This window comes from Dermochelys coriacea, chromosome 17 (assembly GCF_009764565.3).
Source record: "Dermochelys coriacea isolate rDerCor1 chromosome 17, rDerCor1.pri.v4, whole genome shotgun sequence".
Taxonomy (NCBI): domain Eukaryota; kingdom Metazoa; phylum Chordata; order Testudines; family Dermochelyidae; genus Dermochelys; species Dermochelys coriacea.
In genome coordinates this window covers 24,690,370-24,716,825 of record NC_050084.1, presented here as the reverse complement: position 1 = coordinate 24,716,825, position 26,456 = coordinate 24,690,370, and the positions used below count along the sequence as shown (strand labels likewise).

The 26,456-nt window shown below is 49.6% G+C and overlaps 1 protein-coding gene across 1 annotated transcript in view; it reads right to left on the bottom strand.

Moving 5' to 3' along the window:
- Positions 1-16,856: 16,856 nt before the first annotated feature.
- The window catches only part of SEPTIN4 (septin 4), an 82,955-nt gene continuing 73,355 nt past the window's right edge, over positions 16,857-26,456 (bottom strand). Inside the window, exons 11-12 of the mRNA XM_038375655.2 lie at positions 22,836-22,935; positions 16,857-21,898 (exon numbers count right to left, since the gene is read on the bottom strand). Of these exons, the coding sequence (XP_038231583.1) occupies positions 21,839-21,898; positions 22,836-22,935 (160 nt within the window). The 3' untranslated portion in view covers positions 16,857-21,838. The remainder of the gene's footprint in view (positions 21,899-22,835; positions 22,936-26,456) is intronic.

Below are 26,456 nucleotides of genomic sequence, written 5' to 3'. Positions count from 1 at the left end.
GTGAAAGTTTCCCAGAATCAACTGGTTAAAATTGTCTTTGAGATGTGGAAAATATTGTTAGTCTTTATATACTTGGCTAGTATATTTAGAGGTGCATGTGTCTATTTAACTCTGTTTTTTTCTAGAGCTCCAGGAAGAAATCCCAGCCAGCGTTTCACCCTATCTGTGATTTGGGGGGCGTGTCATAAATATAAAGGGAAGAGAAACACCTTTAAAATCCCAGCTGGCCAGAGGAAAATCCTTTTCACCTGTAAAGGGTTACGAAGCTAGTATAACCTCGCTGGCACCTGACCACAATGACCAATGAGGAGACAAGATACTTTCAAAGCTGGAGAGGGGGAGAAACAAAGGCTCTCTCTGTCTGTGTGATGCTTTTGCTGGGAACAGAACAGGAATGGAGTCTTAGAACTTAGTTAGTAATCTAGCTAGAGATGCGTTAGATTCTGTTTGTTTAAATGGCTGAGAAAATAAGCTGTGCTGAATGGAATGTATATTCCTGTCTTTGTGTCTTTTTGTAACTTAAAGTTTTGCCTAGAGGGATTCTCTGTGTTTTGAATCTAATTACCCTGTAAGGTATTTACCATCCTGATTTTACAGAGGTGATTCTTTTTACTTTTTCTTCTATTAAAATTCTTCTTTTAAGAAACTGATTGCTTTTTCATTGTTCTTAAGATCCAAGGGTTTGGGTCTGTGGTCACCTGTGCAAATTGGTGAGGATTTTTATCTAACTTTCCCCAGGAAGGGGGGTGCAAGGTTTTGGTGAGGATTTTGGGGGGAAAGACGTTTCCAAACGGGCTCTTTCCTAATAAAATAAAACCGGTTAGATGTTTAGTGGTGGCAGCGAAAGTCCAAGGGCAAAAGGTAAAATAGTTTGTACCTTGGGGAAGTTTTAACCTAAGCTGGTAAAAGTAAGCTTAGGAGGTTTTCATGCAGTTCCCCACATCTGTATCCTAGAGTTCACAGTGGGGAAGGAACCTTGACAGGCTCGTTCACCTGCACATCTACCAATGTGATATATGCCATCATGTGCCAGCAATGCCCCTCTGCCATGTACATTGGTCAAACTGGACAGTCTCTACATAAAAGAATGAATGGACACAAATCAGATGTCAAGAATTATAACATTCAAAAACCAGTCGGAGAACACTTCAATCTCTCTGGTCACTTGAGTACAGACCTAAAAGTTGCAATTCTTCAACAAAAAAACTTCAAAAACAGACTCCAATGAGAGACTGCTGAATTGGAATTAATTTGCAACTGGATACAATTAACTTAGGCTTGAATAACGACTGGGAGTGGATGGGTCATTACACAAAGTAAAAGTATTTCCCCATGTTTATTCTACTCCCGCCCACCCCCCACTGTTCCTCAGACGTTCTTATCAACTGCTGGAAATGGCTCACCTTGATTATCACTACAAAAGGTTTTTTTCTCCTCCGCTCTGCTAGTAATAGCTCACCTTACCTGATCACTCTTGTTACAGTGCATATGGTAATACTCATTGTTTCATGTTCTCTATGTATATAAATCTCCCCACTGTATTTTCCACTGAATGCATCCAATTAAGTGAGCTGTAGCTCACGAAAGCTTATGCTCAAATAAATTTGTTAGTCTCTAAGGTGCCACAAGTACTCCTTTTCTTTTTGCGGATAGAGACTAATATGGCTGCCACTCTGAAACCTATCTTAACTAAGTGTCATTCAGACACAATCCACAGTGCTGAGCTACTTGATTTAGATTCATAGATTCATAGATACTAAGGTCAGAAGGGACCATTCTGACCATCTAGTCCGACCTCCTGCACAGCGCAGGCCACAGAATCTCATATCCTAGACTTCACTAGGTACCTTCGCTATCTTGAGATCTGAGGTTCACGTGCAGTGTGGGGGGGTTTTCTCTGGAAGGTAGTGAATAGCCTCCAAGTATTTATTTACTGAGCTGAGGTTTCCAAAGCTACTTAAGGATATGAATCCCACAGGGCAGGAGGGAGATATAAATACTGGACCAAGCATCCCTCCAGCCAGCCTGCACCTGCAGCAGCTTCCAGCATCACATGTGTCCCTGCAGAGACGGCATGGGTAAGTCTGGGAACAACACAGCAAATGTGCCACTCCACTGCTGTATGCACCTGCATGTTCAAGAAAGCTATGGTTTCCTCTCCTGACACCTTGCTTTCCTAGGGTGTCTCTGACCTCTGCTATTTCTGCTCCCAGTGCCTCAACCTCTCCCCGGAACTACACTTCCCATGCCACGGCCTTTGAGTGCCTATGACAGCTGGTGCTCTTGAGGGGAGCCTGGGGAGTTGGGGGGTGCATATTGCTTTATAATCTTTGTACGAGTGTGGAGTGCCGCAGGGCCTATTTGAAAAAATGCAGATCAATCAGTAACTTACTGTGTTTCCTGCCCTTCTAGGAGTAGCACAGTGGCATCAAGTGGGCAATGCAGCTACAGTAACTCCTTGCTTAATGTAATTATGTTCCTGAAAAATGCTACTTTAAGCGAAACGATGCTAATCCAATTTCCCCATAAGAATTAATATAAATAGAGGGGGGTTAGGTTTCAGGGAATTTTTTTCGCCGGACAAAAGACTATATATATATATAGTATAGGTATAGTGTAAGTTTTAAACAAACAATTTAATACTGCACACAGCAGTGATGATTGTGAAGCTTGGTTGAGGTGGTGGAGTCAGAGGGTGGAAGAGGGTGGGATATTTCCCAGGGAATGCCTTGCTGCTAAATGATGAACTAGCACTCAGCTGAGCCCTCAAGGGTTAACACGTTGTTAATGTAGCCTCACACTTTACAAGGCAGCAGGAATGGAGGGAGGAGATACAACAGGGCAGAGAGAGATACACACATGTACACACACACATGTGTGTGTGTGTGTGTGCGTGAGACAGACAGACAGACAGAGACACACCCTGTGTATGAGATGCACATTGCCCTTTTAAGTTCACGGACCCCACTCTAAGCCTTGGTCTACACTGGGGAGGGGAAGTGTTGACCTAAGATATGCAACTTCAGCTACGCGAATAGCATATCTTAGGTTGAGTTACCTGGCTGTGAGGACGGCGGCGAGTCGACCGCTGCCGCTCCCCTGTCGAAGTGAAGACCTGACCTAAGCACACTGCCTTTTTAAGTAGATCAGCAAGTTGAGACAGCAACTGCTGCCAGCAAGCTCCCTCCGTCCTGAGCCCTGTCCTGTCCTGGCCCCTGCACAGCAAGCAGGAGGCTCCCGGGAACAGCTCCCAGGCAGAGGGCAGGAGCAGCACAGGGCAGTTGGGGAGGGACAGCTGAACTGCTGGCAATTGATAGCCTGCTGGGCAGCTGCTGCACAGGGAACTTAGGGGAGCTGATTCCAAGCCCGCACTGGGCTGCTCTTCCTGCAAGCAGTGGACAAAGCAGGCGGCTGCCAAACAACGTTCTAAGGGAGATTGCACAATTTTAAATGAGCATGTTTCCTACTTGATCAGCAACAAAACAACGTTAACCGGGAGGATGTTAAGTGAGGAGTTACTGTATTTAACTGGTGCTCACTGGCAGGTTGTGTGCTCACAAGCTTGCGGCCAGCACTGCGCCCCTTGCTGTGCAAGTGCATGCTGCTCTGCGCCGGGGGGTGGCCCTTGCTTCCAGGGAAGTCATGAATGGGGAACAGCCCCTCACCTTGTGCACTGAGTTGCCCTGTAAGGCCAGTACCACTAACCTTAATGTGCACCAACCTTTCCTGGCCTAACGAATGACTCAGAGTAGGTGATCAGTTACAAGTGTGTGAGAGCAAAAACTAACCAGTAACTCACACAAAATGGGTCTCTCCTAGGGAGGAGTCTAGCGCAGGCAATGCTGCACTACTAGACAAACCCACCTGCCTAGAAGGGACAGTCCCCGTTTGAGGGTTTCCCCACCCCGGCCCTACGAAGCTCTCCTCATGCAGCCAGCTCCGCTAATTGCAGGAGAGCTCTCAGGTCCTGGCAGGAAGGCAGTGAGAAAGTGTCTGAGCCTGCTATGGTGAGATACATTCTCCTCTTACCGGAGAGAGGCCCCAGCATCAAGGTTTTCCTGTAGTTTGGGACATGTGGGAGCCACTGTGCTGTACACACTTTATTTGTATTCACAGACAGCAATAAAAAATGGAAATAGAAGCTCTGAACTATAATTAAACTGACAAGGAGAACTCCACGGTAGCATTAAATACTAAGCTGCTTGTGTTAGTAACTGCATTTAACAGTGGAAGGGAGAGAACACTTCAGCCAGCCTATAAACCATAAAACCAGAGCAGCAGAGCCCCTGTTAGAATGCTGTCAGTTCCTTTGCAGGACAGGGATGTGTGCAGCAGTTATGCCAAGTGCCATGACTTCCCCGCTTGTGGTTGTTATGGCTAGTGCTGTGTGTTATGGCTCATGCCAGACATTTCTTGAGGGACACATGCTGAGCCGTCTGGTGGGGTTTTGCCTAATGCTCTCTGGTTCTGTCTATTGAGCTAGGTTTTTATCCCACACCCATCCTTGCAGTAGCTAAGCCCCTTTCTGGAAAATACAGACACAACCTGCTTTCCTGCAATAGCGATGATGCTCTTTGCTCCATAAGGGTAACATTTATCCTTAATCTGCAATTTGGACTATGCCCAGGTGCCTTCTCAAAACCAGGCTCTGAAAGCCAGCACCTAGTTCCAGGCCATGCTGCTGAGAGCCAGGGCAATGCAGAAGAGTTACTCACCTGTAGGGCCTTGCCAACTCCCTCTACAGGCTCTGCTTTTAACAACTTGTTCCTGATGCTGTTCGCTTTTGTTCTGGGTTAAGAATTTTTCACTGTTCTTGGGTCTTGAAGCACTAGTGTACCCTGTGGATTTGTCCAGTTCGTGAGTCTGGTGTGACTTCAGTGGAGCTGGGTCAGTTGTGATTCTTGAAGGGAGGGTTTGTATTTCTAGTGTCACTCCATCTCTTCCTTTTTTCAGCTGCCCAGCACTTCCTGCTCCTCACCTGCCTGCTGGTCCTGTCAGCCACAGTTCTCACCTTGGACATAGGAAACCTGAATATCTTCAATGGACCTTCAGATAAAATTCTGAACCTCAGTCCAGGGGATCCTGTGCCTGGTATGCAATTTATCTCTGCTGTCCTTAAACGCTGCTCTTTTGAGTTCCTGGAGTCCCAGAGCCGCCACACAGACAGAACAGGAGCAAGACAGACAAGATGTTATTGTGTTAGAGAGAGAGAAACTGGGTCAGATCCAGTAAGAACCTCTACAGACCTTCATCCCAACTCATACCAAACCCAAGCAGTTTGAGATTTGGAAGTTCAGACCATTTCTTCATTCTGCATTCTCTGGTTTCATAGAATCATAGGGTTGGAAGGGACTTCAGGAGATCATCTTGTCCAACCCCCTGCTCAAAGCAGGACCAATCCCCAATTTTTGCCCCAGATCCCTAAATGGCCCCCTCAAGGATTGAACTCACAACCCTGGGTATAACAGGGCAATGCTCAAACCACTGAGCTATCCCTCCCCTCAATTTCAACCAGGAAGGATGCAAAAATTCCATGAGAGCTTTGTTCTCTGTATTTCTGGCCCATCCAATACCAGGAAGTATCCAAAATCTTTGTGAAAGGAGCTAATCATTTCATGAGTCTTCAGCCCACTTTCAGAGAAACGATGCATAAGATACCCAACCAAAGTGCCCTGCTTTCTGTGGGTCACCCAGCACAAATCATATTGAGGACCGGGCATTAACAATGCCACAGCTAAGAGACCCTCTGCTGGGAACTTTCCCTTCTGGAACCTAACATTAGGGCTACCTCTGAAGTGAGGGAGCAGGGCAATCACCTGTCTACCTGCCACCTACAGCCTGAGGAAACCAATTTTCAAATCTGCCTGTGGGATTTGGGTGCCCAATTCTCATTAAAATTCATGGGACCTGCTGCCCAAATTCCTGGGGGACCCTGCCGATCTCACACTCCATACACAGCAGAGCAAGTGGGAAGGAAATTCCGACATTTTGGAAATCCCTTTCACCCCAAATGAGAATGAAAAGTCCGAATTTTAAATTTCCTCTAAACCCCCAAAGTTATAATATAAAATTAGGTAATGACATGACGAGGTAACCTAGGCCGGAAGCAATGTAATTACAGCATCTTCCGTGGCCACACTTTGCATTCCTCCTGTCTTGTGCACAGCCACCAAAGCAGCGACCGCTGGACAGTCAGAGAACTTTTCGCCATTTTGATGACTTTCTCTGCCCTGTGCTGATTGGCCATTTGCTCCAACCCCTCCCTCACAATCTCTTCCCCTCAGCTTCACTCCACACCTGCCCCTCTGACCTCTACTCCCCGGCCCAGGGCCCCTAATCCCTTTCCCTTCACTTCTCTTTCCATTAACTGAGTCCCTCTGAACTAAATTCATCCGCACAAAACTGTGGCACTTCCATAGTGTTTGCTGCCATCCCATTGCACCCTCTGCTGGTGGTGGTGTGTTCTACACCTTCCCCCGCGCTGCGTCTGGCAGGTCTATCTGGATAGACAGCTCTTTGGGCAGGGACCATCTGCTACTCTGTTTGTGTACAGTCCGTACAGCTTGGCTTGGCCTTAGGCACTATGGCAATGATATAATTAATAAATCACTCCAGGTTCCAGCTCTCCAGACTAGTGCACAATGGTGATGTCCACCCACCTTCTGGCATGAATCACTGACACCCCAAACAACTCCACCGGATTCCCACTCATTTCAGGAGCCAGTTCAAAAAGCAACCCCCATATTTTTGAAATCCTCCATGGATTTTCCCTTGATCCCATCCTAGAAATGTTCTCTCTTTATTTCCCTTCCAGTCTCCCTTCTTCTCCACCAGCACCCTGCTCCACCCTTCAGACAATCTTCTCATCATCACTGGTGGAAGAGTTTTCTTCTCTTCGCTGCCTGAGGCCTGGATCAGCTGCCCCAGCTCTGTAGATCATCAGCTCTCCAGCCATTGCTTTTTTTCCCCCTTGCTGTTATTCCCATTATTTTTTCCCATCTTGCTGTTATTTAGCATTTGATTCTGTAAAGCATTTGGAGACAAAATTTGTCTCAAAGATGCTAAACTGGGAAAATAAAGCCCCCCTTCCCTTGGACAGTTTGGGACTATGATGATGATGCTCACCTGACCCTGAAGTGTGTGTGTGTGGGGGGGGGCAAAGCCAAGAGGGAAGAAAGAACATGATAAAGGGAAGAGATGTTTGCCACGCTCTTCCGCTCTCTTCCACCTCCATCTACAGACATCACCACCAAGTGACTGAAGTGCTGATCAAAGGGGAAAGCCTGGCTGAAGGTTGACCAGCCAGCCTGTGGTGAGAAGCTTCTAAATTTATAAGGGCACTGAAAGTGTTGAGATCAGCTTCAAATGTGTTTTGCTTTTATTTCATTTGACCAAATCTGGCTTGTTGTGCTTTGACTTATAATCACTTAAAATCTATCGTTTGTAGTTAATGCATTTGTTTGTTTAGTCTATCTGAAGCAGTGCATTTGGTTTGAAGCATGTCAGAGACTCCCCTTGGGATAACAAGCCTGTTCATATCAATTTCTTTGTAAAATTGATGAACTCATATAAGCTTGCAGCGTCCAGCAGGCATAACTGGACATTGCAAGATGGAGGCTCCTAGGGTTGTGTCTGGGACCAGAGATATTGGCTAGTGTCATTCAGTTGCATGATCCAAGCAGCTTACATGCCAGAGGCTGTGCATGAACAGCCCAGGAGTGGGGGTTCTCACAGCAGAGCAGGGTAAGGCTGGCTCCCAGAGTCAAGGATTGGAGTGACCTAGCAGGTTTCCAGTCCAGATAACATCAGGGGAACATCACAGTCCAGAGAAGAGCAACAAAAATGATAAACGGTCTAGAAAACATGACCTATGAGGGAAGATTGAAAAAATTTGATTTGTTTAGTCTGGAAAAGAGTAGACTTGGGGAATATGGGGGGGGGCATGATATCAGTTTTCAATTACATAAGGGAGTAAATTTGTTCTTGTTAATCTCTCAGGATAGGACAAGAAGCAATAGGCTTAAACTGCAGTAAGGAAGTTTAGGTTAGACATTAGGAAAAACATCCTAGTGGTCAGGGTGGTTAAGTAGTGGAATAAATTGCTAGGGAGGTTGTGGAATCTCCATCATTGGAGGTTTTTAAGAGCAGGTTGGACAAACACCTGTCAGGGATGGTCTAGATAATACTAGATGACCTCTTGAGGTCCCTTCCAGCCCTACGATTCTATAGGTCATAGCAGAGGCATCTTTGTGGCAGCCTAGGGGACAGGATCCTGGTGTGCTGACTGAACCAGTGCCGTTGTCATGGTTATCCATGTGTTAGTGTATCTGTAACTCCTATGGGGCGCTAGTACTGGGCCTTCACAGCCATAAACCTGGCCGAGCGCCTTTGCTACTGAACTGAGCCCGTAGCCTGTCTTTATGAGGAACATTGAGGTGTGCTGAATCAGCATGCTGCATCCTCTGTTTGCGCAGCTTCTCTGCAATGCACCTCCCCTCCAGAAACCAGCCTCATCACAAGCTAAGGTAAGGGAGCTTTCTGGGGGAGCCCTGGGTTAAAGTATTGGCAGTTCTTCACTGTAGAACAGTCTCCTCTTCTTAGCCGGCATGCTATGAAACATCTGTCAGCTGGTGAGTCCTAACAGCACCTGGTAAAACGCAGCCACCATGTGCCAATGACCAGGGTGAGTGTGGATGGAGGACAGAACACTAGAGAGCAATACACATGGCATATTCTGGGTGTGATGCACCATCCTGTTAGTCCAGGGCTGAGAGAAATGGAATCACACACCATCCACCTGGAGTGGGGCATAACATGTGGGGCATGAATAGTGCTTAACATGGGACACTGCTTAATAACAGAGCACTGGATAGGCCCCCAGCTGGTGCCTTGAAGTCAAGACTATTATGGGGAACCCACCACGCCTTTCCTGACTACTGTACAACCCTATATGTACACCTGCCCCACCCCACACATAATGTCTGCCCAGTTTGTGACCATGCCAGTGGTGAATGAGGAGAGGGGACAGAGGGCTGGGGAGAAGTACAATGTGGTTGAAATTAGGGCTGTCAAACAATTAAAAATAGTAATCATGTTTATTCGCACTGTGAAACAAGAACAGAATACACCTAGTGAACTTTATTATATCCATTTTGGGATGTTTTTCTACATTTTCAAATATATTAATTCTAATTACAAGGCAGAATACAAAGTGTATAGTGCTCGCTTTCTTTTATTATTTTTGATTACAAATATTTGCACTGTAAAAAAAAGATAACAAAAGAATATTTAGCATATCTGGCACCTAAATACCTTGCAACACCAGCTACAACAGTGCCATGTGAACTCCTGTTCTCACTTTCAGGTGACATTGTAAATAAGAAGAGGGCAGTATTATCTCCCATAAATGTAAACAAACTTGTTGTCTTAGCAATTGGCTGAACAAGAAATAGGACTGAGTGGACTTATGGACTCTAAAGTTTTACATTGTTTTGTTTTTTGAGTGCAGTTATGTACAAAAAAAAATTTCTACATTTGTAAGTTGCACTTTCATGATAAAGAGATTGCACTACAGTACTTGTATGAGATAAACTGAAAAATACTATTGCTTTAGTTTCTTTTTTATAGTGAAAATATTTGTAATAAAAATAATAATAGAAAGTGAGCAGTGTGCACTTTGTATTCTGTGTTGTAACTGAAATCACTATATTTGAAAATGTAAAAAAAAACATCCACAATATTTATAATAGATGCAAGTTGGTATTCTGTTGTTTAACAGTGGGATTAAAATGGCGATTAATCACAATTAATTTTTTAATCAAGTTAATTTGTTTTGAGTGAATCTCTTGAGTTAACTGTGATTAACTGACAGCCCTAACTGAAATACAAAATGTTGCTGTGCTGTATGTGGGAAGAGTTCAGGCCTGGACCCGTAAAAGGTCATGGGTGTTGCAACAGCATCACACTGCTTACCTGTTAGGTGCCTAGCAAATCACTGGCACACACTGCGATCCGTGAGCCTGCGGTAGGTTCCCAGGTTCCCTGTACATTGCCCAGGGTGAGATGGGCTCCTGAGAAAGGGAGCATGCTAGGTGGGAAGCTGCCTAAACTAGCCAGTGGGAGAAGCTGCCCCGATGGGGTGCTGGGCCCCATCTCTCTCTCAGAGATAGGTACGGAAAGCCAGGCTGCAGGGAGGCACCCAGCTCTGCTAGTGAGTCTCAGCTGAGAAACAGCTCCAGAAAGTGGGTGCCTCTCGCAAGAAGCTGGTGGGAGGGCAGAGGAAGACACCCTCCCTTGTAAGACTTGGCCCAGTGATTAGTGAACTCACCCAGCCTGCGAGTGGGTTGTGGGTCCAGTCCGTCCTGCCTGATGAGAATGGGAGTTCCTCACCATGGGGTTGTGGGGCTCCCTCGTGGAGAAACTGCTCCATGTTGGCTAAATAATGAAAGCATGGGTGGGGTGGGATGGAAGGAGCACATGAGCACGAGAATGACGCTGCAGCCTGGTGAGAGAGCGAGCACCTTGCTCCAATGGCTCTGAGCATGACCACCAGATCGGGCCCAGCAGGCAAGCACCTCTCCTCCCCCAAGGTGTGACTCACTCTGGGGCTTAGCTGGGCGACAGGCATCCAGACCCCTAGATGGAGGAAGCAGAGCACAAGTCCAGAGGCAGAAATGGAGACACTTGCGAAACAGCCCAAGCTGTTGTTCTGAGAGCAGCAAGGGGACACTATGTACTGTGGGTTCCCCCCACTGGTGGGTCTAGCTTCTGCTAGCTCCACATACAGTTCACACCCCTGCTGAGGGCCTGTCAGGGATTCTCACTCACCACAGGTGGTACCTCCTCCTGGCTGCTCTGGGGAATAGCTCGCTTCCAGATCCGACGCATTCCCTTGTGGTCTCCCCTGACTGCAGCCCCTCTCTTGTGCCAGGAGCTGCAGCTTCCTCTTGGTGACTCAGCCCTCCAGCCAGGTCACTATGGGGTGTCCCCTCTGGGGTACAGAGTCTCACTGGACCCACTGTCCAGGCAGAGTCACTCCACCAGTGGCTGATAGGGGCCTCAGGCTCACCCACTACGCCAAGTCCAGCCCAGGGACCCTACAAGATGCAGCCAAGGTCTTCTCAGTCCCCAACCCTGCTGTTTTCTCCCTGGGCTGCTTCCTACCCGCCTCCCACAGGCTTCCCGAGTCCACCCTTCCCCTAGGGCCAGGCCCCCAGGGGTCCTGCTCTTTCCCTGGCTTCCCCCCATTCCCTCCCTAATGCACAAGAGGGGTGACTGCAGCCTTCCTCCCTGCAGCCAGTTCTGGAGCCAGCTTCCTGGCTATTCTAGCATAGCCTGCACCAGCTCCATCACCCAGTCAGCGGTTGCTTCTCCAGCCTGAGCCCCCCATGTGGGGCCAATCTCCCTAACTGGCCCTTTCTCCTCCCAAAGGCCTGACCGGAGGGGACTGGTCACACAATGGGGTTAACAATAAGAGAATACCCATGATGGACACAAAACTGCCTGACTCCCATTCGTTTTAATGGGATTTGGGTGTCTAAATCCTTGCAGCTACACTGAAAGTCTCAGCCATGGTTCCCAAACGCCCCAGAGGCTGGAATTCATTTGCATAAAATGTTCATCAAACAATTAAAAATAAACAAATTAGGAAAAATCAGTGTTTGTGAACAGTTTGGGCCAGCCTGATCCCCTTAGCTTTTTACCCTGGCCCTGGCCCCACTGGTGTCACTGGAGCTATTCAAGGAGTCAGGCACAAGTCACCATGAGCCAGGGGATCAGAACCTAGTCTCCTGGAACCAAAATATGGGCCAAATCCATCCACTGAGCTGTTTGTTACAAACCGGTCGCCTAGCCCAAGGCCTGCATTCTGTCATGCCAAAACCTAGAGATAGTAACTTTTTGCATCCGATGAAGTGAGCTGTAGCTCACGAAAGCTTATGCTCTAATAAATTTGTTAGTCTCTAAGGTGCCACAAGTACTCCTTTTCTTTTTACATGGACTCCTTCTCATTGGCACACACCTTAGCACAAACACACCCACACCCTACAAGAACAAACATACACACACGCATGCCAGGTTCCTGTTACAAGAGGTTCCCCCCACCACGTAATTCACATCAGCCATATTTATTGAGAACTTTGTGGAGGGATAAAAATATTTCCACTAGAGCTGTAAGATTTTATAAACCTATAGTCTTTATATACTTTAATAAATGCCTTTCTGACAATCATGCAAAGATAGGTATTTCTGTAAGAAAACAGCTCGATAAAAAGGGAAATGGAAAGCACTAATCCATCCAGTAAGGCTCTCCTGCCCTGGACAGTTGCATGGTCCCTCACGCAGCCAGGGAGAAGACACCCTCTGGCTTTTTGGCCTACTCAGGAATGCAAGTTTCAGAGTAGCAGCTGTGTTAGGTGCCACAAGTACTCCTTTTCTTTTTGTGAATACAGACTTAGAGACTAACAAATTTATTTGAAAAGGAGTACTTGTGGCACCTTAGAGACTAACAAATTTATTAGAGCATAAGCTTTCGTGAGCTACAGCTCACTTCATCGGATGCATTTGGTGGAAAAAACAGAGGAGAGATTTATATACACACACAGAGAACATGAAACAATGGGTTTAACATACACACTGTAAGGAGAGTGATCACTTAAGATAAGCCATCACCCACAGCAGGGGGGGGAAGGAGGAAAACCTTCCATGGTGACAAGCAGGTAGGCTAATTCCAGCAGTTAACAAGAATATCAGAGGAACAGTGGGGGGTGGGGTGGGGGGGAGAAATACCATGGGGAAATAGTTTTACTTTGTGTAATGACTCATCCATTCCCAGTCTCTATTCAAGCCTAAGTTAATTGTATCCAGTTTGCAAATTAATTCCAATTCAGCAGTCTCTCGTTGGAGTCTGTTTTTGAAGCTTTTTTGTTGAAGTATAGCCACTCTTAGGTCTGTGATCGAGTGACCAGAGAGATTGAAGTGTTCTCCAACTGGTTTTTGAATGTTATAATTCTTGACGTCTGATTTGTGTCCATTCATTCTTTTACGTAGCGACTGTCCAGTTTGGCCAATGTACATGGCAGAGGGGCATTGCTGGCACATGATGGCATATATCACATTGGTAGATGCGCAGGTGAACGAGCCTCTGATAGTCTGGCTGATGTGATTAGGCCCTATGATGGTATCCCCTGAATAGATATGTGGACAGAGTTGGCAACGGGCTTTGTTGCAAGGATAGGTTCCTGGGTTAGTGGTTCTGTTGTGTGGTGTGTGGTTGCTGGTGAGTATTTGCTTCAGATTGGGGGGCTGTCTGTAAGCAAGGACTGGTCTATCTCCCAAGATCTGAGAGAGTGATGGCTCGTCCTTCAGGATAGGTTGTAGATCCTTGATGATGCGTTGGAGAGGTTTTAGTTGGGGGCTGAAGGTGATGGCTAGTGGCGTTCTGTTGTTTTCTTTGTTGGGCCTGTCCTGTAGTAGGTGACTTCTGGGTTCTCTTCTGGCTCTGTCAATCTGTTTCTTCACTTCAGCAGGTGGCTATTGTAGTTGTAGGAATGCATAATAGAGATCTTGTAGGTGTTTGTCTCTGTCTGAGGGGTTGGAGCAAATGCGGTTATATCGTAGAGCTTGGCTGTAGACAATGGATCGAGTGGTATGATCTGGATGAAAGCTAGAGGCATGTAGGTAGGAATAGCGGTCAGTAGGTTTCCGATATAGGGTGGTGTTTATGTGACCATCGCTTATTAGCACCGTAGTGTCCAGGAAGTGGATCTCTTGTGTGGACTGGTCCAGGCTGAGGTTGATGGTGGGATGGAAATTGTTGAAATCATGGTGGAATTCCTCAAGAGCTTCTTTTCCATGGGTCCAGATGATGAAGATGTCATCAATGTAGCGCAAGTAGAGTAGGGGCATTAGGGGACGAGAGCTGAGGAAGCGTTGTTCTAAGTCAGCCATAAAAATGTTGGCATACTGTGGGGCCATGCGGGTACCCATCGCAGTGCCGCTGATTTGAAGGTATACATTGTCACCAAATGTGAAATAGTTATGGGTCAGGACAAAGTCACAAAGTTCTGCCACCAGGTTAGCCGTGACAGTATCGGGGATACTGTTCCTGACGGCTTGTAGTCCATCTTTGTGTGGAATGTTGGTCTAGAGGCTTCTACATCCATAGTGGCTAGGATGGTGTTTTTAGGAAGATCACCAATGGACTGTAGTTTCCTCAGGAAATCGGTGGTGTCTCGAAGATAGCTGGGAGTGCTGGTAACGAAGGGCCTGAGGAGGGAGTCTACATAGCCAGACAATCCTGCTGTCAGGGTGCCAATGCCTGAGATGATGGGGTGTCCCGGATTTCCAGGTTTATGGATCTTGGGTAGCAGATAGAATACCCCAGGTCGGGGCTCCAGGGGTGTGTCTGTGCAGATTTGTTCTTGTGCTTTTTCAGGGAGTTTCTTGAGCAAATGCTGTAGTTTCTTTTGGTAACTCTCAGTGGGATCAGAGGGTAATGGCTTGTAGAAAGTGGTGTTGGAGAGCTGCCTAGTAGCCTCTTGTTCATCAAGCCTCTGACATCATAACCAAAAAGGCTGACAAAGGAGGTGCTGTCGTCATCATGAATAGGTCGGAGTATGAACAAGAGGCTACTAGGCAGCTCTCCAACACCACTTTCTACAAGCCATTACCCTCTGATCCCACTGAGAGTTACCAAAAGAAACTACAGCATTTGCTCAAGAAACTCCCTGAAAAAGCACAAGAACAAATCCGCACAGACACACCCCTGGAGCCCCGACCTGGGGTATTCTATCTGCTACCCAAGATCCATAAACCTGGAAATCCTGGACGCCCCATCATCTCAGGCATTGGCACCCTGACAGCAGGATTGTCTGGCTATGTAGACTCCCTCCTCAGGCCCTTCGTTACCAGCACTCCCAGCTATCTTCGAGACACCACCGATTTCCTGAGAAAACTACAGTCCATTGGTGATCTTCCTAAAAACACCATCCTAGCCACTATGGATGTAGAAGCCTCTACACCAACATTCCACACAAAGATGGACTACAAGCCGTCAGGAACAGTATCCCCGATACTGTCACGGCTAACCTGGTGGCTGAACTTTGTGACTTTGTCCTCACCCATAACTATTTCACATTTGGTGACAATGTATACCTTCAAATCAGCGGCACTGCGATGGGTACCCGCATGGCCCCACAGTATGCCAACATTTTTATGGCTGACTTAGAACAACGCTTCCTCAGCTCTCGTCCCCTAATGCCCCTACTCTACTTGCGCTACATTGATGACATCTTCATCATCTGGACCCATGGAAAAGAAGCTCTTGAGGAATTCCACCATGATTTCAACAATTTCCATCCCACCATCAACCTCAGCCTGGACCAGTCCACACAAGAGATCCACTTCCTGGACACTACGGTGCTAATAAGCGATGGTCACATAAACACCACCCTATATCGGAAACCTACTGACCGCTATTCCTACCTACATGCCTCTAGCTTTCATCCAGATCATACCACTCGATCCATTGTCTACAGCCAAGCGCTACGATATAACCGCATTTGCTCCAACCCCTCAGACAGAGACAAACACCTACAAGATCTCTATCATGCATTCCTACAACTACAATACCCACCTGCTGAAGTGAAGAAACAGATTGACAGAGCCAGAAGAGTACCCAGAAGTCACCTACTACAGGACAGGCCCAACAAAGAAAACAACAGAACGCCACTAGCCATCACCTTCAGCCCCCAACTAAAACCTCTCCAACGCATCATCAAGGATCTACAACCTATCCTGAAGGACGAGCCATCACTCTCTCAGATCTTGGGAGATAGACCAGTCCTTGCTTACAGACAGCCCCCCAATCTGAAGCAAATACTCACCAGCAACCACACACCACACAACAGAACCACTAACCCAGGAACCTATCCTTGCAACAAAGCCCGTTGCCAACTCTGTCCACATATCTATTCAGGGGATACCATCATAGGGCCTAATCACATCAGCCACACTATCAGAGGCTCGTTCACCTGCGCATCTACCAATGTGATATATGCCATCATGTGCCAGCAATGCCCCTCTGCCATGTACATTGGCCAAACTGGACAGTCTCTACGTAAAAGAATGAATGGACACAAATCAGACGTCAAGAATTATAACATTCAAAAACCAGTTGGAGAACACTTCAATCTCTCTGGTCACTCGATCACAGACCTAAGAGTGGCTATACTTCAACAAAAAAGCTTCAAAAACAGACCCCAACGAGAGACTGCTGAATTGGAATTAATTTGCATACTGGATACAATTAACTTAGGCTTGAATAGAGACTGGGAATGGATGAGTCATTACACAAAGTAAAACTATTTCCCCATGGTATTTCTCCCCCCCACCCCACCCCCCACTGTTCCTCTGATATTCTTGTTAACTGCTGGAATTAGCCTACCTGCTTGTCACCATGAAAGGTTTTCCTCCTTTCCCCCCCCTGCTGCTGGTGATGGCTTATCTTAAGTGATCACTCTCCTTACAGTGTGTATGATAAACCCATTGTTTCATGTTCTCTGTGTGTGTGTATATAAATCTCTCCTCTGTTTTTTCCACCAAATGCATCCGATGAAGTGAGCTGTAGCTCACGAAAGCTTATGCTCTAATAAATTTGTTAGTCTCTAAGGTGCCACAAGTACTCCTTTTCTTTTTGCGAATACAGACTAACACGGCTGCTACTCTGAAACCTAAATTTATTTGAGCATAAGCTTTCATGAGCTACAGCTCCGATGAAGTGAGCTGTAGCTCACGAAAGCTTATGCTCAAATAAATTTGTTAGTCTCTAAGGTGCCACAAGCACTCCTTTTCTTTTCAGGAATGCAAATCACTCATGACGTGGTACAGTTTTTCCACAATGCCCTGCTTCTAGCAGACTAGCCAGATGTGTCCCCTCAGAGTGTGGAATGACCTACAGACCTTTCCCCACCGCCCAGCACAGGACATGTCCTAGAAAAAATTGCTTTGACCCATACTGACTACACTGAAGGGCAGCAGGGAGACAGCTTCCTTTCCTCCTATTGCAACTCTGTCCAGCACTCCTGGAGAGACACTGCGTCAGTCACATCTCAGAAGTGCTGTGGCCAGGAGGCTGACTGGCAAGTACCCACAGCTTTGCATGTAGCCTGCAATGGGGGAGTGGAAAATGATGTTGAACCAGAATGTGCAAAAGCAGCCAGAATTTGGAGACAAATACACATCACTGAGTGAAAAGCAAACTGTGCAAAAGGCAGAAGAGATGGAGGAAGCCCAGCACTCAGACCTGAGCTCGGATTCTGACCACCCATCATGGGAGGAATGGGATCTGGGTGGGCGGTGAGCTTATCTGCACAAATACACACACCAGTGGCAGGAAGCCTAGCACGCGGGCTGCAAGCTTCAGTGGCACCAAGACCGGGAGCAAGGACATGGCTGTTTGTGGAAAGCAGGCCACCTACTCCAACTTCCCAGCTGAACTCAGCTACTTTCCTAATAGTGGCACTAAGGGAAATGAAGCCCAGTTAGGCCTAGGAAACTGCCCTGACTTCCCATGAATGATGCCTTCAGAGAACCTCAGCTTGGTCTGGCAACCTACTAAGAAGCAGACGTGCAGCCGTCACTTTGGAGACAAGGTTGTTGCCCTCATTTATTAGGATCTTTACATACAAACAGGACCACTGGTGCTTAGGCATCCATGGGCTGCTTTTTGTTCCCCAGATTCTTCTGTGTGTGACATCACAGTGGTTGCTATGGAGATTATCAAGATGTCACAGAGGGTTCTGACAACTTCTGGGGAATAAACACCAATGATCCTGCTTTCATGCAAATGTCCCTTGTAGGAGACATAGCATGGAGGTGACTTCTAGAGCAGCCGGACTCTGCAGAATGTTATTCAGAGCTCTCAGCTGGTCTGTATGGGGAAGGAATGGGCTTGCACTGCACAGCCTCTGGTTGGTGCATCTGCATTTTCTATGTTCCTCGGCTCCTCTGCTGAGAGGGAGGAGCTAAGTGAGGTCAGCTGTGCTGTGGCAGATGCGATGACCTCAGTGGTTACAAAACCAGAAAGGGACTCTTGCCACCTGGAGTCTGATTGTTCAAACCCAGGACTGCCTCCAGCTGGGCACTCTCACTGGGGTAACGACACTGTGGGCAGTGTGGGAATTGCTATTGCAGGATGCTGCTTAGGACTTATGCTCACTCGGGTGGAACTTTGTTGCTGAAAATGGCTAGTGGGAAGGGATCGCCGGTCTGAGCCAAGCTGCTCAGAAATCACACAACACTTGAGAACAAGTTCAGGAAAGCCTTCCCCATTGGTCGCTAAACATTTGTTTCAATGGACATTTTTGATGGAGCTTTAAATTTCAGACAACGAAATGGGGTACCCCTATGGGGTAAGAGCTAATTAATACACTGGCATTTCAAAAGAGCCGATTGTCCTAGTACCTGAGCACCAGACACAAGAAGCTGAAGAATTCCCCTCTACTTGACACTGGTGAGGCCACATCTGGAGGATTGCATCCAGTTTTGGGCCCCCCACTACAGAAGGGATGTGGACAAATTGGAGACAGTCCAGCGGAGGGCAACGAAAATGATTAGGGGGCTGGGGCACATGACTTATGAGGGGAGGCTGAGGGAACTGAGTTTGTTTAGTCTGCAGAAGAGAAGAGTGAGGGGGGATTTGATAGCAGCCTTCACCTGAAGGGGGTTCCAAAGAGGATGGAGCTTGGCTGTTCTCAGTGGTGGCAGATGACAGAACAAGGAGCAATGGTCTCAAGTTGCAGAGGGGGAGGTCTAGGCTGGATATTGGGAAAAACAATTTCACTAGGAGGATGGTGAAGCACTGGAATGGGTTACCTAGGGAGGTGGTGGAACCTCCCTCCTTAGAGGTTTTTAAGGCCTGGCTTGACAAAGCCCTGGCTGGGATGATTTAGTGGGGTTGGTCCTACTCTGAGCAGGGGATTGGACTAGATGACCTCCTGAGGTCTCTTCCAACCCTAATCTTCTATGATTCTATGATTCTAAGTAGGCTCCTCCCAAGGGAGGACCCCGAACTCTTTGCTAAAGAGATGCTGAACCAGAGACAGCAGCTGGTGCAGGGCCTGTGCATGGAGATTGACGTGACACTGGGACACCCACAAGAATCACCCATCCTTTCTCCACATGGTATTGGTCACCATCTGACAGAGGCAGGATTCAGAGAAAGTGATGGGAACACCTCAAGGAACTGGACTGTGCCCCAAAGTGACACACCCCAAAGGGTGGAAGCTTCTCAGAATTTATCCAAACTATCTTGAACCTAGTGAGTCTGCAAAGTTGGGCTGGATGACTCACAAGAACCAGCTTCTTCAGGAGATTTCTGGTCTTCTTTGCTTTGCTGGGCTGGAGATGCTGTCAGGACAATGCTCCTCTCCATTCTTCAACACCTCTGTTTTGGGGCAGAATGCAGGCAGCCTAGCAAGCGTGGGAAGCCCTGGAAAGGTTTTGTTCAAGTTTTGGGCAAAGGTTCAAGTAAGTCTATTTTATTCAAATTGGTTTCTCCATCTATGGTGTCCCAGAAGGATAGAAATACCAACTGTCTGAATGAGGAATGCTCTCCGGGCACAACCAGAGAAGTCAGTTGTAGAGGGAAGAAGCTCCATGAGGACCATTGAGCAAGTCTTTAATCTGGATTGAGGCAAACAAAGAGGTTTTCCATTGTGTTTGTGAGTGATATTTAGTAGGAGACTTTGCGAGACAATGCAGAAGACACTGGGAGTGGAGGTCTGGGTGTAGATAGAAGAAAGCTGCTTCTGTCCTTGAAATGGTTTGGCTAGTCTCCAGGCCCCACCTTGTTGCCAGAGCTGGCTGGGAGGGTGAGCTCACCCAGGTCTTGGTTCCTGTTCTTTGCAGTGATGTTGGGAAATCCACTCTGGACATTGTGAGTCTTTGACCTCATCCACCAATTTGCTACAGTCACGCTCCTTGCAAGGTGGAGTCCGTGATCAGCAAGGGGGGTTACACGGAGCTGTCAGCTGCTGTGTCCCTGGACTGGTGTGCAGCACACTGCGGGATGGGAGACTGGAAATGGGGCCTTAGTCTCCAGCATGGCCAATGGAGGTTCATTGAGACTCTCCCAACGAGGCAAGGACACTGGCTGAAACAGGGCACAGAATGGCAACTTTCCTGGCCAGGGGATTTCTGGGAGGGCCTAGCGTCAGGGATCTCCTTGTGCACTGCCATGTACAACTCACAATGAAATGCTGCCTTCATGCCCCGATCACCCAGCTCACAGGAGAGAGGAGGGGCCCTGCAGTGTCTGTGTGAACGTGCCTGGAGGAGACCTGGTGCCTGCTGTATGAGTGCGTAGGCACCTGTGCCAGGCTAGGGCCCTGCAGTGTGTGTGTGCATGTGTGAGCACTGCAGCACCAGCCCTGTGCTTTCACACACAGCACCGCTCCCATTGCTAGGCCAGGTGTTCCTGTCCGTCTCTCACTGCCCTGCTGGGGGAGTGCCTGGTGTGGGAGATGCTGCCTGGCCACATCAGGATTAGCAGAGCAGACGGGGGCACTGGAGGATCCTGATATCCAATCCCTCGAAGAAGCATATTCCTGAGCATATTTACCACCATGGGACATGGGTTCTGTGGCACTAGGACTGTTTCTATCGTCTCTGCTCCTCTCCCACCGGTGCCATTAGGCCACACTCTTCTCTGAGTGCCACGTATGGAGCCCACTGGCCTCACCAGTGTAGCACATGTAGGAGAGAATAGAATGTGGTCCACCAGTCCCAAGACCTGGGTAGGTCCCTGAGGGTGGCTCTCAGCTGGTGGCTGGGAGGGAGGGGGCTCACAGAGGCTACAGGTGCCCAGCAAGTGGTGTGTGACTGTGGCTTGGGGACACAGACCCGCACTAGTTTTAATATAGCGAGGGCGGGCTGCAAGTAGTGAAGCTAACTGGAGTATGGACCCAGCATCCTGGAGAGTTTTACTTGGGAGGCTAGCCCATGTTGAAGCCTGTGCTGCTGTCGTTACCCACGCTAGCTAGACTGACGCTAACAGGGGCATGCAATGTCTGCTACAATCCCCCCTTCACTTGCTGTGTCGACATCCCATACATCCGCTCTGCCTGGGCAGGGCACTGGGGGAGCAGCTCATGCTTTGGTGGGAGCAGAGCAGAGCTCCCTGCAGCATGAGCTGCCAGGTCACAGGCTGCCTTGGGGACTGAGGGTTTTGCTCTGGAATCACTGCAAAATGCTGACTTCACTGGCTCCTCACACTGCTGGGGAGCAGTCTGGGCACACGGCCATGGCCACTGCGCTGCACCAATCAGCCACGTCCCAGACCTGCACCTGCAGCACGAGGCCTGCTCTGGGGCCCAACTGTGCAGGAGCCTTGAGGGGAAAATATGTGAAACTCAGCACTGGGGGGGGGGAGAGAGGGGGGAGGAGGGACTCTGCAGACAGACATGCAGCTCTGCACACATTCAACATGAGGGAAGCAGCCCAGTGGCTGGGCCTGACTCAGTCAGACCACAGGGAAGCACTGCCTGCAGCCGCAGCTGGGCAAGGCTGGGTTTGCAGGAGCCTTGCCAAGGAAGCCAGCTGAGTCCAAGCCAGGGTAGGCATGGGGAGGGTGGCTGTAGAAGCTCTGGTGCGGGTCAGCCTTTATTTCCTGTAGGTCGCTGAGGAAAGCGCAGTGAGGGTCCACCATAAGGCATATTGCATCAGCTGAAGGTGTTAGGTGCGTTGTTGGTATTGAGTAGCATAGCTGGCTTTGATGGCTGGGGTTTGATGTAAACACTTCTGGTCTAAGTGGGGCGGGAGCTGGAGGGGAATGTGGTGGCTAGTGGGAGTCCTTCATCTGTCTCTGGATCTTCTGCAGCATCTCCTGCATCCGCCGCAACTGAAATGGAATAAAAAAGCATGTGAGGGCCAGCTCCCCACCACCCATTGCCTGGGCACTCAGAACTCTGCTTCGGAGACTGGGACACAACCGCTGTGCTCCCTTGTGCCAGCCAGTGGGAGTGACAGCACAGAAGACTCGTCCTCTATCACTGTAGGGCCTGATTCTCCCCCACCTCACACTCGGGCAGCTCTTTTATACCTGTGCACAGTGAGTGCAGGGGCTGTTCAATGCTGCCCCGTCTGAACGTTCCACCTGCACTAAGGGTGAATGATGGTGAAGAGTGTTGGGGCGAGGAGCAGCATAGTTAGGCAAAGCCTTGGGAATACAGCGAAAGGGGTTTCTCCTGGGAACTCCAGTGGCAATGCAGTGAGGAAGGAGGAACTGGTGAAGCGGAAGGGGTCCAGGCCAGCTCTGGCTTTAGCTCTAGCTCTTCAGTCCTGAGCTGGAAGAGGGGAGCAGGTCCCTGGAATGTGCAGAGGAGGCCAACCTCGGGGTGTGCCAGGGCCAGCGAGAACAGGGAAACAAGCCGGTTAGCACCATAGACAGAGCAAACTCGACCTTCAAAGGAGGTAGCTATTTCCTTGGGGGGGTGGGGGAGAACCCAAAGCCCAGTTCTGCAGGAGGGAGACCCAGGGAGGCGGTAATGGCTGCAGGAGGCCAAAGGGCAGTGGACAGCTTTGCACTGTAGTTGCAGCTGGACTCTGTTAGCTCCTCCAGTGGGAGGGGAGTGGAAATACGCAAAGCGAGGAGTGTGTCAGGCCCTGCTGCAGGCTGCCTGTGCTGCCATGGAGAGCGAGGGGGCCACAGCCCAGCACAAATGCATGCAGGGAGCAGGAGAGAGTGCAGCTCTCAGTTCTAACCAGGCCTCCCACGTGCGGGGGTGGCTCCAGTGCAGCCCCTGGCAGGAGACAGAGTCCCCAGCCCCGACACACACCTCTTCGTCCTTCTCCCGAATGAGTTTCTCTGTCTCAGAGTCCGGCACTGCTGGGATAGCTGGGATGGGGAAATCTGTCCCGCTTTCCCGCGTCAGTTTGCTAGGAGGCAAAAGAGGAAGAAACACAAGAGTAGTTAGCATGGCCCTCAGTGTCCTGGAGAGGCCAGGCCAACCAGGCAGGAGGCATTCAGAGCAATGGCACGAGGGCAGTGGAACCGCGGGAGACTGTGCCCCATAAGCCGCACCTTCCAGTCTCTCCGAGACTGTACACCAGTGGTACCAGCACCAGAGGAGCAGGATCGGCCCTGAGGCTCCTGTGCCCTATGTCCGTGTTTCCACCGGTGCAAATGGGGGGCAGAGCAGCACCACGCTGACAGGTCAGCGTGTCACACCCAACCTGCACTGGGGAACACGACCCCACAGACAGCGGACAAGGCAGACTCAGGCCGTGGCTGCAAAGGCTCCTCAGAGTTGCTCTGGTGTTTGTGTTGCCCATGGTCACACACTGCCGGGCCTGTCTCCTTCTGGGGAGCGCGCAGGGCCAGCCGGCTTGAAGGGGAAGTGAGCAGGGACTGCTCCCTACAGAGCCCCTGCCCCTCACAACAGTCATAGAGTGAACAGGTGACTTCCCATCACAAGGGACAGGCCCACAGTAGGATCTTGCTGGAGAATTGGCAGATCAGAGAAAATCAAAATGCAGAGGGGGGTGGATTTACCACAGAGCCCAGAGTCGGGGGAGGGGAGTAACGGAACAAGCCAAAGTTCCTAATTCCCCCCAGATGGGGCCATCACTTAACACCCGAGCAGCTCCCCTTTGCCACTCAAAGCCCGGCCAAAGAGCCAGGTCTTGGAGACGGGGGAGCCCATTGGTAGGGCCCCAGTGCCTCTTCCCTCTCCTCCCACCTGGGGTAACCTGAGGATATGCACACTGGGTCTGTGAGCCCTGGGGCTTCTTTCTGAGAAGTCAAGCCCCAGCAAACCGCGCCCACAAGAGGGCTTGACACTGTGCCCATCACTTTGGTATCTTCCAGAGAGGCATTCATGACCTGACTGGCCCCGGGCCCCCTCCTGCTGCTGTGCAGTGCTGGGTTTCAACTGGGGAAGGCAGGCTGAAGCAGTGCACCTCAACTTGGAGCAGGACGGGGCGAGGTTTGTGGAGGTTCTTTGTCCTGGTGGAAGGGAGTTCCACAGTCCCGACCTAGCCTCTGAGAAAGCTCTGTCCCCAGGTGAGCTACTCCCATGCCACTGGCTGCCGGTGCTGCAGGTGACAGAGTCCTGTTCCACTCCTGCTGCTGAGGGGCTTGCCAGACAGGCTCTGGGGCCACTGCTTGACCCCATTTGGATGTATGGGGATGTTACATTCCCCAGTCTAGAGGGTCCAGGCACATAGGCTCCGTGGTCATAGCCAGCTACCCAGAGAGGATGCTAACGTGTTCTCGGACCACCATGCTCGGGAATGGTCCAGCTGGCAAGTGCAGCCTGGCTGCTTCATGGCAGATACTCTCCTAGTCTCTAGCTTTGCATCCATTTATCTCAGGGTCAGTCAGCATTTAGCCAGAGACCCAGGTCACCCCCCCCCACTCTGGCCTTTACCAAAGACACACCCAGGCCCTGCTCAGTGGGGCAGCTCTTCTTAACACGCATACTATGATTCATATAGGGATCAGCCTTCTAATCCACACAATAAGACTCAACATGAAATGCGATGGCCCAGTACGACATAATCCACCCAAGGCTTTGCCATGTGGCTGGACCACAGAGCTTCACCCTGGGATGCCAGGGACCTGTTCCTCCAGCAATCAGGGAAATTCCACAAGAGCATGAGTGCCATCTTGTGGGGCATCCAGGATTGTTAGGATGTCCCACAAGGTGTCCCTACCACGCATTGGGCCTTGCGTGTCTCTGGGCATTAGGAATAGCTGACGATCCCTGAGCATACTCCCATGGGGAACACACACTGGCCTCCCCTTGTCATTCTGCAGACAGACTGGGCCCATCAGCAGCCAGGGCTCCTTTCTCCTGTACAGGCATCTGCGGTGCTTTTGGTGGGTCCGGTACCCTAGCAAGGGCCTTCCCCTCTGTCAGCGGTCAGTGTCCTCTCTCAGCCACTGGCCGACATCCGGACCCATCAGCCAGACACTGTCACACAGCTTGGGGACCGCGATACTTGCCATCAGATGATCAGTTTGTAGACATATAAGAACTGCTGTTGAAAGAAGCCCAGGTTAACGGGGAGGGCCCAGGACAAGTAGAATCCAAGACCAGTGCAGGGGCAAGTGCTAGGACTACAGCCCCCCTTGCCACTTGTGTGGCTCACCAATATAGCAGCAAACTCACTGTACGACAGGCAGTGCTTGCCTAGCAAGCGCTTGTTCCAGGATTTGCTGGATTCCAAACTCGGGTGCAAAACTTCAAAATACATTTCTTTAGGAGGAAACTCAATTTGTATAAACATAGCCAGATTGGGATGGTCCCACGCTTCCCAGGGGCAAGGGGCCATTTCACAGAAAGTGAGATTCCTCAGTGGGAGAAGAGTCTGGAACAAAACAATGGTGATGCTCTCGTTACATGAAGCACAGCTCCAGGGGACAACTGCTCTAGCTGAGCTCAGTGACGAGTGAAAGTCACCCCTATGCAGAGGGTTAGCACATGGCCTATGCACTGCTTCCCTCCCATCTAAACTCATGCCACTTCAGCACTGCCCATGCCCTGGGCTTGCCTTCTGCCCAGCAGCAAATGCCACCCAACAGACAGCAAACTGCAGACAAAAAGGCAGCTTGTGTGCAGAGGAGCAGGAGAGCGCTGGGGGGTCACCCCAGGTAAGAGACTAAACTGGCAGCTGGAGCAACTCATTCTGGGTGATGAATCAAAGCATGTCTCTTCATGCGCAGTGTTTTCCACTTCCCCCTGGAGAACGAGGAGAGACACGGTGCTGCAGCAACTGTTCTATGGACTGAGCCTGTGGAGTGCTCGGCATCGACTGACACCTGGCAGGTCTGTCTCCCAGGGACGCCAGCAGAAGGGGAGAGGCTGTGGCTCTATGGAGCACAGGACTCCCCCAGTGGGAGAACCCTGGTGCTGGTTCACGTCCATCCTTTGGTGGAGTGTTGCTCTGACTTGTCACAGATCGTGTCCCCCTGGGGGTGGATCTTCAGATGCATTCAGCACTGGCCTGGCTCTACTCCCACTGATGTCGGGAGGAGTTTTCCCACTGACTTCACCAGGCACAGAGAAAGGCCAGCACTGAGCACTGACCAAACTCCCACCCCAGGGGATTTAGTTATTTATTATCTGACGTGGTCGTGCCCAAAGCCCCCACTCTGGCCAACCCCATTGTGCTGGACACTGTACAAACCCAGAAGACAGAGACCGTCCCTGCCCCAATGAGCTACAATCATATAACAGCGCCTGGAGGGGCTTGCTGCTTGTCACTAGCAAAGCATTGTGAGAGACAGCCCAGGCTGGGGAGAGTTCAGGGGGCACAGTGCTCCCACGGTCCCAGGCTGCATCCTGGGGATCCCATTACAGTGCCACTGTGAGCAGGATGAAATACACAGCTTGTTGTACTGAGCAAGATTTGCACTTCATACACTGGTGTAAAGATTTTAAGTGTGGTGGCTA